Genomic DNA, 12,649 nt, shown 5'->3' with positions numbered 1-12,649 from the left:
GAAAATAGAAAAAATTTATAACACCTCAAAATTTAATTAACTTCTTAATTTCATAGCAACACGATTCGATGTTTGCAGTAAGGAAGGCAGGCAATTTCCAAAACATAATCTGAATAATCTGATCGTAAAGAACAAATTTGCTTTATAAAAGCTTTCTGACTTTTTCCCAAAACTATATAAATTTTTTAAAGAGTTTCAAAAGAAATTTCTTTGATGACAAATATTTCTTAGTAGATTCTATTTTTGGAATGTACATGATTTGAAATGAATTTTTATATTTAAAATTGTAGGTCAAATGTCAAAGTTTGATCCCATACACGTGGCCATTAAATTTTATAAGCCACTACTAATTCATTTAGTTAAAATATATCCCCTCCGGGGCCCACAATAAAAATATTTAGCTGGATATATAAAATTATTATTAATTAGCTAGACCGGTTTTGATTGCTTTGACAACCCTCTTCAGTAGCATTACTTAAAAGCCTTAAAAATTAAATAAAAATTACAAAAAAACGAAAAAAAAATATATAGATCTGCAACGCCATAAAACAATCGAAACCGATTCAGCTAATTAATAAAAATTTTATAAATCTAGCTAAATATTTTTATTGTGGGTCCTGAAGGGGATATATTTTAACAAAATGCATAATACAGCCCACAGAAATGCTCATCTAAATTTGAAAAATTACTTTCATTGATTAAATATTTGTTTCCAAACTTTGTCATGCTGGTATATTGTTGTTATTACTATGAATTACTTTTATTATTCTGTACTTCAATGAAATTTAAAAAAAAAAAAAAAGTGCTATGCGAGAACTGATTTTTTTTTTAACAAAGTCTATCTTTCAAACCATTTTATCATCATATATCAATTGACAACAAGTAAATTAGACGAATTTCATTTTAAAACTTATTTTATAGTTTAATTACTTAATGTAAAGAATTATTGATCCATCATTTACTCCATAGTAATTGATAAATGGTAAGTAATCAGGTGATCTAAACTGGAACTACTAAAAAAGCTAAGTACAAGTATTGCCATCTAGTAGTCGAAATTGTTACTACTGAATCCGGGTCTACTTCTGATTTTAATTAGTACGAATTATAATCGCCAGTTAGCGAGTTGCATGAGTACACAAACAATCCGAAGAATTGGTCCCGTTCTTCACATTTGCAGTGAAGACTCTTGATACAAGTATGAAGGAAATGAGAGAATATGATAAAGCCAATGGAAATTTGTCGATAGTTAGATAACGGTAAACCGCTAAACCGCTTGATTTTATGCAAAATTTTCTGTCTGGGGTGGATGAAGGATTATTGACTGTACATTTTAAAATGATTTTTGTAATGTACAGGATGTCCGGGAAACATGAAAAATATCAAACTTTTTTTTTAATGGCCACTCTGTATATTATTTTATTTTTAGGTTTTACGGTGAAAATAAAAATTGTATTAAGGTTTATCTAAACTTCACGGCTTTCGAAATATTCTGTATTTTCTGAAAATTTTGTTACAATTTTAACAGTTTAATTTTCAATGCTTATATTCGTTTTTCAAAACAAATTCAACTAAGAGTCTACTAATCGATTGAATTTTATATCGCAATGGTGAATAATTGAATTACGTATACCTACAGGTTGCCTAATATTATGACTAAAAACTTAAGTTTTAAACGGTAATAATTTAAATAGAAAATCCTGTTTTTTATGTAAACAGCAGATGTAAATTGCAATTCTTTATCAAATACCATTAACTTTCCTATAGCTAACTGTTTACGTTTCCATGAAAATTGAACTGACTTTAACACATACGTCTAACTGAGTGTAGCTTTTTTATGATTGACACACTGTATAAGAAAAGTAAGCCTTTATCTAATTATTATGAATAAATTAGTAATTAAAATTAATTTTATGCGATATAAACGTTTTCTTATCTATTTTAAAATATGAAAGGTTATATTCATTAAGTGCAATATGGTTTGTGTTTGAACCAATAATTTTCCATCCAATTTTAGAGTAATAGAATAAATTAGTAAATTATTCCCCACAGAACCATCTTAAAAATTCATTTTAAAGATTCTTTAGATATTTTACATACCCTGTATTGATGAACTATATATCAAGGAATACTAAGTTTTTGGTATAGGTGTTCATAAAATCACTTATGTATGTGTTTGTTTGTTTATCTTTCTTTACTTACATGACGTAAAAAAAAACAATTGCGTAATCAACACTGTCTATACATGATATTTCAACAATTAACTCAGTCAATTGTTTGTTTTCACTTATTTTTAAAAACATCTATGATTATGATAATAATATACAGGAAATTCTCACTTAATTCCATCAATAAAAATACCTGTAGTTACAAGATTAACGATAAACAAAACTCATTTTGAATAAATTTTACTTTTAAGAATATTAAAAAAAAATTTTAATTTTAATTAGAACCAATAAATTCTCGATCAATCAATCTATGTATATTTAGCTTTTCATTATTCTGGATAAAGCTCAAAAACAGCTTGATCAATTCGAATATGGTCGTAATAACACAAGTAAAATTTTAAACAAAAATATTATTGAAAATTCTAAAGAACCGTTCAAAAATAAAGGAAATCAAAATTTCAAAAGCTATCTATGAACAGAATTCAGAAGTTAGTTTTGGTAACTTCTTATTACTGTTCATAGATGGCTTTTCAAATTTTATTTCAAAAGCCATTTATGAAAAGTAATCAAAGCTTACCAAAGATCAAAGGTTATTGGTAATTTTGTTTTTATTACTGTCTGTCTTGGACCGAATGCTCGAGGCAGACCAAAGGCCGTCTAATTGACCAAGAGATGGGAGTAACTTTTGTATTTAGGGGACGGGCTAAGACAAGTCAAGCATAGTATCGCTTTTAATTACTTGGAGCTCCAGGGGTGAAGGTCCAAGTCAGGCCAAAAGCCGTCTAATTGATCAAGAGAATGAAGTGAAGTTTATGTTTAGCGGCTGGAGGAGACAAGCATAGTATAGCTTCTTATAAAATGGAGCTACATACGATTGGTTGGTCTGGGTTTAGTTAACACGGGTTGAGATAGTTTTTGGCTCTTTATTGGAAATCAAATTTATAATTTTACTAGTCAATTTACACTCTGGAGGAAATTACAATATTACAATGAAATATTACAAAATTAAGATAATTGTAAGATCAAACATTTCCGGAATTTCAGCCGATACATCCTCAGCATTGTTAAGCTTTTCTAAAACCTTATTAAAAAAATGTATTTTAAATTTAATTTAAAAAATAAACTATTTCTTTACGAGAATGTAATGAAAAACAAAAATAAAAAATTCTTAATTACACTTTACGCTAATATTTAGTTGCTAGTCAAGTATAAAATAATTATGAAAATAAAAAAAAATGTTATATCTTTAAAAGTAGATTTTCAAATAAGATGACCTTGACCATCATTATGACGCAAACAAGCTCTATTGATTTTCTCATAAACATTAGTCAAACCGGGCTATAAAATATACCGCCCACACATGTTAAATATCATCGACCAGCCAGATACTTGATATTAAAGCTATCCATAAATTAAACAAATACAATAATTACATCAATAATCACAAATCAAACTGACAAAAATTATCAATTGAATATAATTTGATATAATCATATGATTTTTAAAAACACGCGGGTAAATATAGTGCGCAATAATTTATTAGCGCGCGGTATACATAAAATATAACCTAACAATTCACAATAAGAAATAATTTAATAAATTTAAGTAAATAATAACTTACCACGATCGAACTTTTTTCCCTCAGGGTCAATATCTTTAACATTAAATATATCTTCAAATAAAACACCAGCCATTTTCTATTTAATCACTTTAAATTAAATTAAGTAAATACTGTCAATTCAATAATGATTTAGTTTGACATATAAAACGCGCACATTAGCGACACACCGATAATTAAGCTTGATGTCGACGGCGTTTGCGACATCTATGAAGTAAAAATTGAAAAAAAATCACTTTATTGACATTTCATACCAAAATAATCGTAATTAACCTGAAAAAAATAAATATCATGTTAATTGTAGAATAATTATTATAACTATTTTAAAATGGCAACTTTACCACCACGTAAAAATACAACACCTACTAAAATATCTAAGCAACATTTAACACCTTTACAAATTTTATTACAATTAGGATTTCCGAAACATCGAGCGTAAGCTTCTATAAATTTTTCGATATTTATCAAATAATTGAAACTTTTTTCTTAAATATTAGAGAAAAAGCATTAGCTGCAACTGGAAACAGAGGAGTACAGCTTGCGTCAGATTGGCTCCTTGCACATATTAACGATGCTACTTTGGATGATAACACACCTAGAGAATATATTTTGTATGCGTGTCCAACTGGACCATTTTTAGAACAATTGCAAAATTTTTGGGATAAATCTTTGTCGTTATGTGGATGGAATGGGGCACATAACTTCACACCACATATTACTTTAGTGTCTTTTTTTAAGGTATAACAATTAAAATTTAATATTTAAGATAGATTTTAATGTTCCATTTTATTAGGCACCTGATGAATGTGCTTTACAATTAGCGCAAACACTTAAACAAGTAATGGATCGACCCGGTGCTAGACTTAATGAACCTTTAAAATTAGAGACTTATACTTCACCGAATTTCATGGGATTTTTTGTATCTGAAACTCACGCGGATGTTTTGAAAAGGATTGCTATGCAATATGTGAAAGAAGTTTCAAATGCTAGTAAGTGCTCATTTTAAATATTTATGAGACCTCCTTCTTGTAGTTTCAATTCATCGTAAACTATTATGAATTTATTTTAATTTTATTGAAAAAATTACTTGATTGAGTCATTTTAAATACCTTAATTTTGCTGATATAAAAAATGATAATTTTATTTTTTAAAAACAAATCATCACCATAAATAACTATTGAATATCAATTGCATCTTTATTTGAAATGGAAATCTATCAATAGGGAATATTCTTGAAATTTAAATTTGGTTCAAATATTTTTCTTCCTTAACTTTAATGAATGGACTTTTCAACTAAACCATTAAATAGACACTTTTCTTATGGAGTAGTAATACACGTGTAGTTCCAACATTCAAAACTAATTTTCTATTTTAATATTTACAAAATTACGGTATATAAAATAATTCCGTAACTGGTGGTATAAAAAATTATTATATTTAACCGCATGTTTCTTATTAACAACACTTTTTTCAAAAATATGTAGCCTCCTCAATGGTCCAGAAATCAATGATAATATAATAGATGTAATGTCAATTTACGGGAAAATAATATCTACGATACTTAAAACAAATAATTTGAAAAATATATGAAAAATAATTTTTACTGCCTATGAGTCCTTTATTATCTTAAATACTATATTTTTTTTTGGATTATTAATGTTTAATGCTTTATGCTGCGGGGTTGGTTGCTTACAGTAATTAACGACACTTACGAACAATTGGATGCACTGACAGCATGTTTTCCTTGGTGTACAACAACAACAGCTCGATGTATTCCGCGTGGGAATAGATGTAAGAAATCTTGTAGTTTCTCTTTTTCATTTAACATCATCAATTATTTCATTTTTTAGTTTAATATTATCAATTATTTAATATTTGTAGTTAAATTATTCTTTTCACTAACATATTTCGATATATTTAAATGAATATTAACCTTTTACGCTTCCTTGACTCCGAAATCCTGATAGCCGAGAATATTGGCTATCAGTATTGGAAATTGTTATATACTTGAAATTCAGACCTTTTTAGTTATAACATTAAAGAGAAATTACATCATGCCTCTGTTTATAGTTAAAAGTATAATGAAGAATTAACGAGGCGTTAAGGATTAATATCATTTAAATAAAAATTAGTAGACCAAAGACTGCCTTGAAAATTTTTAACTTTGTGCGAACTGGATGCAACTTTCAGGCCTCCTCCCGGCAGCGCCGATCCGAACTTATTCAATATTTTGTTTTAGTCCAATATTGCCACCTTCTTCAGACCACTTTCTTACGAATGTCAAATTTGCATTTGGTTTCAAAAAGCCCAATTTTAGACTAATGTTAAATCAGGTTTTTAGCCTCTACCATTATCCGCTGTAGAGCAATATATCAATTAAATTCTGATTGGGGGTAAGGAGATTGAAAGTTTCATCCAGTTTACAATTTTTAAGTCAGTTCTTGGCTTTTATGGAATCTGCTAGTCTTTGATGAGTGTGTTAAAAGTTTTCATGGACGCAAAGGCTGAGGAGGAAAGTCTTTGAAACACTTCATTATATTTTGATCTATCGATTTTATAAAAGTAGTCTAAAAGCATTTCAGATTTACTTAAGTTCAGAATTTTTAATATGTAGGTACTTAAACTTCTTATTCTTAGTAATTGAAATACACTTTTGTGTTATATGTAAATCAAAAAATTAACGCAGTTAGCTGATGAAAAATTAATAAAATTTAACAGTCAACTTAACGTATTACCACCACCAGCAACTTTTTAGTTATTAATAATTTTACTGCAAAAAATTGTGCGATCGATGCCTATGAATACCCATACTAGGTTGCATAATAACTGCAACATTTTATAGCCATTAAATTGAAATTATTCAAAAAAAATATAAAACAGTTCGGTTGAACTGAATCCAGGACGATTGGATATGAAATTTGTTTTGATTATTTTCCAATATTTTATATAAATATATTTATATACTTTTTTTTTTAAATTTTCAGCCATTATCTTAGAACCACATGTAAAGTCGTTACACTTAACTTTGGCGTATCAATTTCCTGGATCTCAATTTAGTACATTAAAAAATTTAGTAGATACTTTAGATCCAAACGCACCTGTATCATGGGAATTGCGTCTCTATTCACGTGATACACGCATGTCTGGCAAACAAGTACATAAAGTATTACACGCACATTCCCCACGTGAATCAGATGAATTAGAATTAAGACTAGGTGATTATATTTATATTAGCAGTGAAGCTTTAGCTTCATCATTAGATGGTTGGGTTGAGGGTACATCATGGTTAACGGGTGCTATTGGACATTTACCAGAAAGCTATACGGAACGTACAGCTGAGTCGGATGCTTGGACATTACATACCAAAGTACCTTTATATGAATTTCAAGATACAGTTGATGGTGTTTCGGGCGATGATAATTGTGAAAATGAGACATTACGCGAATGTAAAACACCACCAGCTATCCCACCACCCCCATCCGATGATGCTTTACAACAAGATACTTGTAATTATGAGGAAAGTTTTACGTATGGGAATTTAGAACATAAAACAAATTCACAAAATAATATTGAAACAATAGAGAAGACAACACCGAGGCAAGTTTATATTTTACGGCATGGAGAACGTGTTGATTTTACATTTGGTACATGGATTCCATATTGTTTTGATCAAGATGGAAAATATGTGAGAAAAGACTTGAATATGCCAAAATCAGTACCCGAACGAAAAGCTGGACATCATGGTTTTTTGAAAGATTGTCCATTAACCAATGTTGGTATTTTACAAGCGACATTATTGGGTGAAGCTTTATTACAAGCTGGAATTAAGATTAATCATGTGTTTTGTTCTCCGTCGTTACGTTGTATACAAACTTGTTCAGCTGTACTTGAAGGTAAAATTGTTACTTTCAAATCTATTTTACCACTCCTGTTTTATTCAAGTTTTTAACAAAATAGTATGTACTTAATCTGTAAATTACTTGTTGTAACTAAGGATGTTGGACATTCAACATTATAATAATTTTGCTCAACTTACATTTTTATTTCTAATAATTTTTTGTCGTAAAATTCATTTACTCCACCCAATACAAATTCAAGGTTGTTGAAATAAGTATTTAACCTTGAAATCGTAATAGACAACTCGGATCTACTGTAAGATGTGGAAGCTTTCTGAGAGGCGAATGCCGTCCCTCTTACACAACGTAACATAAATCGATATCTATGTTCTCTTATAAGCCCTATTTTGTAAAATTGTTCAATTAAATCAATTTTTTGATCAAAAATCGATATTTTACATAATTAAAAAAACTAATATTTAATAAAACGTTACAGAGCATTTTTTTCTCATAATTCATTCTTTTTTCGATATCGGGGGTTACTTTGACGGCTCATTTCTTCGAACATGGTGATGAATGAATTTTGATACTTTGTTAGTTTCGAAACGTGGTAATTTTCGATATATTTGCGTAAACACTCGTTTTTCCCTTTTTTTGATATGGTAAAAAAATGATGAAATAATCTTTGTCTTGCATGACATGATTTCAAGATTGTTGCAAAAGCAGATCCATTGAGTGGGTTAAAAATGCATTCATAAGAGTGATTTTCTGCACGAAGACTTAAACTTTAAAATGAAACCAAATCAAATGTCGATATTTGGGTTTACCAAGCTTGGGTTTTTTAATTGTAGGATTTACTTTTACCTTTTAATGGATTTAATTGACGCTTTCAAATCTTGGAAACGTGAAGCTTATTTAATAACAGTATTGTGTTTATAATTTAGGTATGAAAGTAAATAAAGATATGAAAATAGCCATAGAACCAGGATTATTTGAATGGTTAGCATGGTATTCGGATATGTTACCAGATTGGATGACAATCGATGAATTAAATGCAGCTGGCTATAATATTCGTGATGATTACGTACCATTCATAACAAATGAAGAACTTATTGATTCACGTGAAAGTTGTGAACAATTTTATTTTCGCAGTTCCTTTGTCACACAAAAAGCTATTGACACGACCGCACATTTGGGTAATTTTTTTGTTATATAACTATATTATGTATACTTTTAAAATATAACAAAATAACATTTAAGTAAGTTTTCTTGCCCAATCTAACCGATCAATACTAAAATGGGGTTGTAAAAATATTGAAAAAAAAAAAATTAAAATGTAATTATTTCGATTTTAGGTGGAAATATACTAATTGTGGGTCATGCATCAACATTAGATGTATGTTCCAGGCAACTGTTAGGACATGCGCCACGTACAAGTCAAGAAATGACACGATTTATACAAAAAATACCATATTGTAGTTTAGCTGTGATGCAAGAAATAATTAATGAAAATACTAATAGTGATGATGAAAATAAAATAAAATGGCAATTAGTGGAACCACCGTGTCCGCCTACAACACATTCCAATAATCAACGGTTTGACTGGAAAGTATTACTTTCTTAAAAATCTAATATGTATTTAAGATGTGTAATATTTTGAATTTTCTTTTTCAAAATGTATAAAAGACATTTTATTTATTTGGAAAATTTAGATATTTAATAGATTACTTAATGATTGTATTTATATCATAGCGTAAGCAAAACAGGATGACCGTTGCGCAATTTACGTAAATAACCTATTGATAACTGGGAGTTGCAACTCGCCAACTGGCGATAATAATTCCTACTAATTAAAATCAGAAGACACGAATTCCGTAGTTACAATTTCGACTAGCAGATGTACTAGATACTTGTACTTACCATTTTTTTAAGGCCAATAAAAATATTCAAATTCAAATCAGATAAATCCCATCATCTGTCGTAAAAATTTGTACTATTAAACAGGAAGTGGATCGCTTTTTCAGTAGTTCCAATTTCGATCACCTAATTACTTACCATTTATCAATAGCGTGATGGACTAAGCTAGGGCCATATTGCCAACAGTCAAATGGTATATATAGTGTCCCGTAAATATTGCATTCGAAAAGCAGAGTGATGTGAAGAATACAATTCTAAGAAGAAGTTTTCAGATCCAATGTATCATTAAAGAGAGCTTCGTTAATTATTATCGGTTTGTTTAGGGAAATTTTGAAACTGTCAAAAAAATTTTATAAATACATATTTCTAGAGCATTGAAAAATAAAAAAGGAAATTTCAACATTAAAATGTGAGAGAGATAGTTGTTTAATTACCATTAAACGTAAATAAATCCGAATTAAAACTTCTAGAAAGTTAAATTTGAGTAAATTCCAACACTTAAATGTGAGAGAGGTGGTTGGTTATCAGGATGACCACCTCTCCCAGTCTTAACATTATAATATGTAGCATTCGATGAAAACTTATATTATGCCTATGTGTACATTTTATATATTGCAAAAATACGCATCCTTGAATCCATTGACGCGATGCGCAGAATAAGACGAATTTCGTAATCTTGTACTGGTTTATCTTGTTTTCTTCACGACATGGTTGGTTGGTTAACCATTCACACATGCTTAATACTTCAGCCATTTTAATAAAATGATTAACTATACAGTTTCACAATCTAAAATAATTTCAGAACTGGGATTTTTCTTTCGTTGAATACAAATTTTAGGGGGAATTTATTATATCTGAATGGAAATTTTATTAAAATTTTCTTACTTCCCCTGAACGCTGCATAATATCACGATTTGAATAAAATTTATGATAAAGATTCTGGAATTCATATTCACAAAAAATTAAATTATCCATAATGAACAACAATATATTGAAGAAATGATTTTTCCCTAATTTTTCCAGCTAAGTGATACTCTAGCGTTTTTATTAAGAACCCTCATATTGAATTGTTTTTTAATTTTCTAAATATGTCAAAAAATTTCCAAAATCAAAAAACTAAAGTTTGGAACTGTCAAAATTTGGAAACAAATAATTATTTGACATATATTAATAATAATTTTTAATTTTGATATAAAAAAAACTGCTATTTGATCTTAAATGAAATGATTTCGATAAAAATGATTATTTAAGTCAGACGCAAAAAAGTTGGTAAACAAAAATAAGCTGTTTATCGGAGATGATGGTTGATATTTGTAACATTATGGCGCTGAAATTTTAATTGTAAAAACCAATATCTTCAATATATCTACCATGCAAACGTTAGTAATATTTTTTATCCGACTGTACGCTTCTTCTTTGCAGCCGAGTAATAAATGAGTTTCATTGATAAAATACCGCAAAATAATAGCAAAATGAAAATGCTTAATCTCAATTCCAAGAACATAAGTAATTTAATGTTTACCATCTTATTCAAAGCAAATTAAATATTTTTAAAACACGTATTTATAATTGATATGAAAAGCAATTATTGGGCTCATTAGATATCAATTTATAAAAATTTCTATGGCAAATTAATTTATAAAATTTTACTCATATAAATCATTTTTTCCGTCTCGCAATTATTGCCAAACCACTCGCAAATAATAAAATACGAAGACGTTAGAGAGCTTCTGATGAAGTAACAGGTCTCTTATCATTATTATTAAATCATTTGATTATTCTGATCATAAGTCAACTTGTGTGAATTGTCTTGCCTTAGACAGCTAGAGAGCACACGTATCATTTTCCATTTTCAATACACATATAAAGAGTAGATTTTGATTTTTAAAATAGCCATCATTCGAGAGAAACTTAAAGTAAAATAACTAGTAAATTAAAAGTTATTTACGAGTCGGGCAATTTTAGAAATATCTACGTCTATAAAATATGAAAATAAACGATAATTATAATTTAAAATTGTTTATTAGTTATCGAGAAAAATAGAGCATTAAAAAAGTTGCTATAGTAACTTGATTTTGACAGTAATTTGGCTAATTGGATTGGTTGAAAATAATGTAACTTCTTGTTAAGCTAATTTGATTGATTGAAAATGAGTGCGGTAATGAACTATTTTTCGCATGAAAAATGAGTGAGAAAAATAGTTCTTATCTCACGGGCGTAGATAAACGATTATGACAATAAATTGTTCAAATGACAGGCACCAAGTATTGTGGTTTCTTTCAATTATTATAAACTTAAAAAGCTCTGTCCTAACTCGAAACTTCTTTTTATTGATTAGAATAGTGGTAACCAGAGTTTGTGTGCATGGGAAGATGTATTGAACATATATTTTATGTCTGCTTTTTATTGCTACCGGTATAATAGTAAATACCATCTAACTACTGTCCTATACTTAGTTATTGTTATAATTATTAGTAGTGATTGTCTAAACAGAAAAATTGTTTTATTACTATGTTTTTGACAATTTCCAAAGCGCTTACAATATTTGATTTCTCCCAAATATTTTATAAAATGTTTAATAAAAATTGAAAATATAACGATATTACGCATTTCATTTTTTTAAATTAAGTCTCAAATACAATTTTAATAAATATTTATACAAACTATTATATATTGTAGATTTTCAAAATAAAAATATCATTGATCTATTTATTTACAAGCCAAGTAAAAATTATTGATTTATTTATTGCCAAAAACAATTAACCTATGAACCTACCTAAAACAATTTCAATATGTGCTTGCAACAGATTTTTTAAATAAATATATAGGAAATCTCAAGTTTTAATTCGGAAAATTGAATAAGTGACAAAATTTTCCAAAAAATAAGAGAAAACTTCATTTAAACTTGCATGTTTTCCAGCTTCTATATATGGGAAGGGATGTATAGGGGCTGGGTGTATTCCTATAAATCGGAATTATGAGCCCTTTGATTTAACATCAAACACGATTGCATAAAAAAAATTTTATTTTTTAACAAACAAATTAATACCTCCTCCCCTTCCAGGGAATTTTGAATTGGTATACATATAATAATTCCATTCGGTTCTGTGCGT

General features: G+C 28.5%; 2 protein-coding genes across 3 annotated transcripts in view; one reads left to right on the top strand and one right to left on the bottom strand.

Annotated features, from left to right (window-relative positions):
- LOC123292426 (DNA-directed RNA polymerases I, II, and III subunit RPABC3) overlaps positions 1–3,938 on the bottom strand; it is a 107,288-nt gene extending 103,350 nt beyond the window's left edge. The window contains exon 1 of the mRNA XM_044873079.1: positions 3,787–3,938. Coding sequence (XP_044729014.1) covers positions 3,787–3,859 — 73 coding nt within the window. The 5' untranslated portion in view covers positions 3,860–3,938. The remainder of the gene's footprint in view (positions 1–3,786) is intronic.
- Positions 3,939–4,053: 115 nt separating this feature from the next.
- On the top strand, positions 4,054–9,498 carry LOC123291686 (protein UBASH3A homolog). Of its 2 annotated transcripts, XM_044872059.1 has the most exons (7): positions 4,054–4,218; positions 4,281–4,521; positions 4,577–4,772; positions 5,479–5,574; positions 6,768–7,676; positions 8,564–8,815; positions 8,975–9,498. In XM_044872059.1, the coding sequence occupies exons 1-7, from the start codon at positions 4,112–4,114 to the stop codon at positions 9,241–9,243; spliced, it is 2,070 nt and encodes a 689-aa protein (XP_044727994.1). In that variant the 5' UTR covers positions 4,054–4,111; the 3' UTR covers positions 9,244–9,498. The 2 variants fall into 2 exon arrangements, with proteins under 2 accessions (XP_044727994.1, XP_044727995.1); XM_044872060.1 differs by lacking the exon at positions 5,479–5,574.
- The last annotated feature ends 3,151 nt before the right edge of the window (positions 9,499–12,649 follow it).

The sequence above is a fragment of the Chrysoperla carnea genome, chromosome 2, assembly GCF_905475395.1.
Source record: "Chrysoperla carnea chromosome 2, inChrCarn1.1, whole genome shotgun sequence".
NCBI lineage: Eukaryota > Metazoa > Arthropoda > Insecta > Neuroptera > Chrysopidae > Chrysoperla > Chrysoperla carnea.
This window is presented reverse-complemented; position numbering and strand designations above follow the sequence as displayed.